A 7,111-nucleotide genomic window follows, 5' to 3' on the forward strand; every position below is an offset into this window, starting at 1 on the left:
GACAGATTTTAACTTCAATCCTTTTTCGAGAGGATCTGTAAAGCTGAAACCAACTAGTTTGGGATTTAATGCTTTGTTTTTGTTGTGTAGTATAGATAGATTTTGTATATTTTAAACCATCAAGTAAAAGATATTTACATTGTTATCAATATTTTTTCAGAGATGGGAAAGTAAAAGGTGGAGTAATTATAGAACATGACTCATTGTGTGCTTCTTTTAATTAGTAAATGCTACATTAGACATTAGAACAAAATACTAGGATTATTTTAACCTAGTCAATCGTTTCAACAGCTTGCACTTCTACTTATTAGTATAGATTAGTTACCATTCAAGGGTCAGAGAACAACAAAATTATTGAAAATATTTAATCAGACAATTATGCCCAAACATGTATGCACCTCAATTAGTTGATAAATAAATACAACTATGCAACCTTTTATACCATAAGTAAATTGATCAATGTACTGGGGCATTCTCAATCTAAGATCAAGATCACAACAAGGAGTTCATATAGTGATTTATACATAATAAAAAAAATATTGCAAAATCCGAATAAAAATCCAATAGATGGATGTACATTCATTCACATACTGATCTTTTTTCATAATGCATAGACCTTGATTATTAACCAGTTAGACAAGTAAAATTTGCCTAGGCTGCTAATCATAGTCAAGCATCTGATATGCATATGGTCCTCAGTTTTGTTATGATAAATTTTCCACTGGCTGTTTTGTGCCTTGAAACCCTCCTCTCTTATATGGTTCTCTCTCCACAACTACTAAAATGGATTAACATCTTCATTTTCTTTTCTTTTTTTGGGAGGGGAGGCCTCATCAGGTCACCATTCACAGTTTTTAGCCTTCACACTCAATCTCAAATGGCCTGGTTTACTGTCAGTAACTGCTGTTAAAGCATTGGCCACATAGCCAAAAACTCTGCCAAGAAGCCCAGCCAGCAAAAATTCTCTTTGCTGCAAACCATCATCACAGCAAAACACACCAAACGGACAAACTTAGCTGTCTATTGCAGCAGCTTGTTAGATACAAAACGTATTTTTGGAGCTAAATTTAATGTGAATGAAAGTTTGAATGGCCTTCTTATCTGTTGTAAATCTTACTAGGAATTTTATGGATCTTCCATTCTTAGTAACTGCTTTTCACCTCTAGTGCATTAATGTTTCTACTAGAACTTGGTTCATCATAGCTCCCACCATAATGATCTCATCCCTTGCTCGTTATTGGACCGACCATCACCTTGGAAAACGAATGGGTAAGCTTGGCTCAATGATTTTATTTGGTTTTGAACACTGGTTTATTGATGAGTGAACAAAGACAGGGTGGCTTTACTGGTTAGGAAGGTAATCCAACATATCAGGTGTTCTATGTAAGAAAAATGGTGATACCCAAGAATTCCTAAATTCCAATGTATACAGCTTTTTCAAGGAATGCATGAATGGTGTGCTAGTAAAGTGAAATATAGAAGACTCATGAGACCAAGTTACCACACAAATTTAAAGACAAACAGAATTGCGCCAGAACATGACAATTACCTCTCAAAGCTTGTGGAAATGCCTTCAAACCAGTAAACAAAAAGATCCTTGCTCATGCGATTGTAGTAGTTATGAATGAAACAACAAAATGCAGCATTCCTGAAGCATGGGACCCAATCAAAACAATTTGAAGAGTACAAGGACAAATGATGCAATATTGTTCGATAAAAAAGTTACTATTTACATGAACCGATAAATTATAAGTTCCATGCATGTTAAATCACTAAAAAAAAGCAGTATTTAAAACAGTGTTTGCAGGTTGAGACTAACCATAGCCATTTTCCTTTCATAAGTGCCTCCTTTAAAAGGACTGCTACAGGCTCCCTCTTGACCCGCTTTTCAGTTGATGGTGCTTTAGCTGTACTAGCACATGCCTAAGAAAGTCTTTATCCCATCAGTGACCTTGGCTTATATCCAGCTCATAACAGTGAATAAATATATGAGACAGTGATCCAAATTCCAAACCTCTGCTTCTCCAACACTCATGCACAAAGCACACAAATAGATATCATTGACAGAAATTTTAAACTGCTAGACTAAACAAACAATCAAAATCAAATCATCATTTCTGCCACATAACCACAGGATTTCCCAGGATTAGAAACTGTCCACAGCATTTTCCAAGATTAGAAACTGTCTACCATCCAATTTACATATATCAGTTTGAGTTATGTGCAGCATGCATTGTTTTGTGATACTTGAAACAATTACCATATTTTCATATCAAATGAAAAATCCTACAGCAGAGAGTGCAGCAGGCAAATCATTTCAAACAATAAAACACCAAGTGCTTGCATCTGGAGTAAAATAACTACCTTATAAAATACTAGGGCTGCAAGTTCTATCAAACCACGTTGTGAACCACTCAAAGCTCCAAACTTGCAATCCTTGGTTGCATCCGACCTGGAAACATCATCCAAGGCAACCCATTTTAACCAAACCAGTTAACTCCATAAGAAAAAACCATTGACAATTCATTCTTAGACACTTACCTAGGTGCACTTCCACAGGATAAACTGCTTTGATCCAGTTCCTTACATACCAGATCCAAAAGTTGTTCTACCAGAGAATTTCCATCAGTAGCACCTCTTGAAAGATTTAGCTGCAGCCTTGCGTAGAATATAAGAGCATCCTGCGGAAGAAAGCACAAAGATATGCATGTGGCAGATTGTGAAGATCCAGAATAGATAGCATAACTTGCAAGAGCATAGTTGATGTATAAACCTTAAGGCTGCGGTCATGGGTAGTAAGCCAACAACGGAATACAAATTGCTGCACAGCATTATGAATCTCCAAAGACTGGGAGCCCAAATTTGGACCGTCCTTTAACAAGTATGTGTTTATACACTCAATAAGTTTGCGTGAAATCTTTCCCTCCTCCCTAAGCATATTATAATGAAATGAGAAATCTTTAGATACATTATGGCCAGCAACTACTTTAACAAATGAATGGTATGAATTTGCAGATCCAAAGGAAAGTAAAATAAAATAAAACGAGATCCAAGCATGGATCAATTGTTTATATACCTTACAAAGGAGAAAATCTGAACAAGCCCCTTAACTATGTCCTCCCGAACATCAACAGGGAAATCTCCAGGAGGATTTTCGAAAAGCGAATGGAGTGTGAGTATGCAGCGAAAGACCTCCTCTTTTGGATTACCGTGACTGCTATCATTCCCATCCAAGCTTGTAACCACCTTCTCTATATATAGAAGCACCAGGCCTTTTTCAAAATCAAGCAAGCTTAATTAGAAAATACCAAGCAGCTTAACATCTTGTAGCAATTAGGAAGAGATATGTGTAGGGTCTAAACAATGCAAAGAACTCACTGCAATAAATCCGGTTCCTCAATTGAAAACGATAATCTCCAACTGCCAATAGATGCCGGAGTATAATCCCATATTCCAACTGAAAGCTTGGAACATTGCTCAGGACATCCGATATGTGATTAAAGAGTATTTTAACCATGGGTAACAAAGGCAAAGCCTTGCCTGGCAGAAGAAAATTGTGGTGCAAACAAAATCAAATAATGTTTCCATCACCATCTTGCCTTTTTCTAAGCAAAATTTTTTTTCTTCTATAATTAATCACAAAAATCCCATAAAGACAATGTGGGTTTAAATTCTTAACCTGAAAACTTAACATCATCTGCTCGTTGAATGACAATTCGCATAGTCTTTGCAAAACTTGCCTTAGGCAATCTCCGTTTGCTGGAAGATATCTCAAATGACACACATTGGACAAGCAATGTGACTAAAAATGGCCATGTTTCCGCTGAAAAAAAAGAATCCAACATTTCAATATCTTCTATACAAACAATAAGTTCATACAACACACTGTAAACACAATCCCATCCAATCTTGCACAGATTCTTCAATCTTACAGTGAGGTATTTCGTTCGGTTTAAGCTTTGCCGTATTCTGTCCAAGGTACTTGCAAAACCTTATCGATCTTTCGCCACCCTCTAACCACGTATTCAACAACTTTATTCCCTCCTACGCATTCAAAAAATAATTTATCACCATTTGACCCTGAATTAAAAATGATAAATACTAAAATCATTCACTTCAAAAAAAAAAAAAATTAACCGCAGACAGAAATTACAAACAATATAATAAGCGAGTTACAAACTAATTCGTTGTTTTTATCAATAAGGAGAAAAATGAATATATAAATTCATCGCGCCTAATTTAAAGTTCAGCTTAGGGAGAGAAAAAACGGCATTGAAGAAAATCAAAGTCACAGTTTCATTTTTATTTTTATTTTTATTTTTAGTTTTATTTCATTTTCTGGGAAATCAAACAAAGTGGAGAGGGAGACAGTTACTTCTCGGGCTTTGGCTTTATCGGAGGAGAGCTTAGAGACGACTTCTTGAACGTCTCTCGAAGTAACCATCGCCGATGATTTTGGAGGGTTCCAGAGTGAGAAAGATGGCGGGAGAATGGAGCGGGGGGTTTTCTTTTCTATAGAGAAAACCTGGGTTTGGAAGTTTACTGTTTTTACTCGCTCTTATTTTTATGGTCGCTGTGAGCTCAATAAGAGAGAGACGACGCCAAGGCGTATTTTATATTTTAAGGAGGTGGACGGACACATCGGAGGAGTGAGGGGCATCTTCGCAATTTTATAGTTATTTCTCTGATGTTGTCATTAATTTTCTTTTCTTTTCTTTTTCTTATTAAAATGGAGGTTAAAAACAGCTTATAAATTAATTTTACAAATTCTAAAATTAATGATTATGTAAATTTTTAATTATATGATTCAAAATAATAATTTTTAAAAATAAACTTATTGTATAATTAGTTGAAACTCAAAGCAAGATTAGTTGAGTTATATTTTTAGAGTTAATTATTTTTTTTCTTGATTGATTTACTTGTGGGTTTATGATTGTGTATGGGTTTAATTTGGGCTCAGCCCATGCTACCAGTATACTTACAAACAAATTAACGATTGAATGGGTTTGATGGCAATAGGCCGGATATGAAGTGGAAATCTATCTTACTCAGTCCATTAGTAGCATTTGTTCCTAGAAAACTATTTTCTAAACTACTTTTCAAAATTTTTATATTTATTTAATTAATTAAAAAAAAATTGATCAGAAAAACTTAATTCTTTTTAAGGGAAAAATTTTTTCCTTCTCTCAACTCCAGAAAATACTTTCTGGATTTTTAATGAAAAAAAATAAAGTGAAATGACTAAACTATTCTTAAAATCAAATTTTATTAAATTGTGGTTTAGGAGTTTTTTCATTTTTTTATTTTTTTAATAATCAAGTTGATTAAAGATAAATTTAGTATTTTGGTGACTATAAAATATGATTTAAAAATATAATTAATTTAGTTAAAAATAATATAACTAAGATACATTGGATACGCCAACACATCAGACATGCCGTCATATTTAGATGGCGTGTGAGATTACGGGCAGTGTTTTAAGAAGGCCTTCTTTAATGTGATTAGAATTTTCTTTGCGGCCTCTCCATCCATAGATGAAAAGTGTGGCATACCAATTTTTAGTTAGGTGCCGGAAACTTTTCTTTCTTTTTTTCTTTTCATTCTCCTCCTTTATTTTCTCACATGCCCCTTCAAATTTTCAAAACATCTCTTTATTTTTTTTTCTTTAAATTTGATTCATATTCTTTTAATTGTTATTTTTTTTATTTAAAATAATTTATTAAATAAGAAAAAAAATTCGATTTGATCTTCCTTTAACCTTTTTATCTGTCAAGTTCGGCCACTATCATTTTTATTGCCTTTTATTTTATTTAAAATAATTTATAAATTTGATTTTTTTTTTAATTTCAGCCTCCTCTAACTTTTTAATCTATTAAATTCAATCCTTATTCTTTTAATAAATTTTAAAAAAATAAAACATTAATAAGTAATTTTTCAAGTTATTTTCCATGGTATATTGCTAACACACTAGGAAGTATTTCCCAACTTGCTTTTCATGATACTATTAACACGTCAAAAAATAATTCACTTTTTAGAAAATTACTTCAAAAAAAATTATTTTCTAGCAAACAAACGGGTTTAAGCATAAGAAAAAAATAACATTTTTATTTATTTTTAAGATAGGCTTTCTAACTCTCCTCTCGCGAATATATAATTTATTTACGTTGTATTTTAAATATAAAAATGTATAAAAACTTAAAAATGTAATTATTAGTTGGTAGTTAAGTGTCTACATGTTAATTTACCGAAAACAACATCCCATTTTATTATTCTATAATTATAATTTTTAATGACTGACACGTGATTATTAGTTGATACTTAAGTGCCTTGTAGTATACATCTTATTAACTCATCGAGAACTACATCGGTTTAGATATTGTATTTAGATAAATTTAGTGAAAATATGATTTTCTCATGGATTATAAGAGTTTGAGTAAAAACTTTGATTTTCTATATGATTTTTTTTTAAAAAAAAAAAAGGTTAGAAAAGTGATTGAAATGGATGTTACATGTAATTGTATAATATATCTATCCGTGTGTAAAAAACAATCCTCAATGTGTTCTACAATGAAAATACATGGATTGCTTCTTTCTTAATAGATTTAAATATTAATAAATAATATTTTACCATCTATTAAAAAAATCAAACACATACACTAGATACCCCTTGCCACAAATACAAAAAAAAAGGCAAAAAAAAACAAAAATTGAGATGAATTATACATGTGATTATATAATCTATCCATCTATCTACTTATATACAATAATAAATTGGAAACAATACTAAGTGTGTTCAATGGTGTAAAAAAAAAAAAAAAAAAAAAAACCATAAATTATTGGTGTGCTAACAGATTTAAATACTAATTAATAATATTTTACCATCTATTAAAAAATTAACACATACAATGGATATCAAACGGGAGTTAAAGAAAACAAACTTCATTGTCATCTCCTTTGACTTGATCAAGAAAGAACATCTGAGACTTGGAACTTGATGCTTATCCATTATTTTCCTAAAATTGTATTCACACGTGCAACTTGATTAATACAAGATATGCTGTGATTAGTGTGGAACAATCTTCTATCGTATCAAGCTAAAGACAAACACAGT

General features: G+C 32.2%; 1 protein-coding gene across 2 annotated transcripts in view; it reads right to left on the bottom strand.

Moving 5' to 3' along the window:
- The window catches only part of LOC118057498 (serine/threonine-protein kinase ATM), a 49,679-nt gene extending 45,075 nt beyond the window's left edge, over nt 1–4,604 (bottom strand). The window contains exons 1-10 of one of the 2 annotated variants that reach the window (XM_073404872.1): nt 4,376–4,604; nt 3,933–4,044; nt 3,680–3,823; nt 3,379–3,540; nt 3,077–3,272; nt 2,774–2,930; nt 2,542–2,681; nt 2,365–2,452; nt 1,820–1,923; nt 1,550–1,648 (exon numbers count right to left, since the gene is read on the bottom strand). In XM_073404872.1, coding sequence (XP_073260973.1) covers nt 1,550–1,648; nt 1,820–1,923; nt 2,365–2,452; nt 2,542–2,681; nt 2,774–2,930; nt 3,077–3,272; nt 3,379–3,540; nt 3,680–3,823; nt 3,933–4,044; nt 4,376–4,444 — 1,271 coding nt within the window. In that variant the 5' untranslated portion in view covers nt 4,445–4,604. The remainder of the gene's footprint in view (nt 1–1,549; nt 1,649–1,819; nt 1,924–2,364; nt 2,453–2,541; nt 2,682–2,773; nt 2,931–3,076; nt 3,273–3,378; nt 3,541–3,679; nt 3,824–3,932; nt 4,045–4,375) is intronic. The other variant, XM_035070093.2, reaches the window with a different exon arrangement.
- Nucleotides 4,605–7,111: the final 2,507 nt, after the last annotated feature.

This window comes from Populus alba, chromosome 15 (assembly GCF_005239225.2).
Source record: "Populus alba chromosome 15, ASM523922v2, whole genome shotgun sequence".
Classification (NCBI taxonomy): domain Eukaryota; kingdom Viridiplantae; phylum Streptophyta; class Magnoliopsida; order Malpighiales; family Salicaceae; genus Populus; species Populus alba.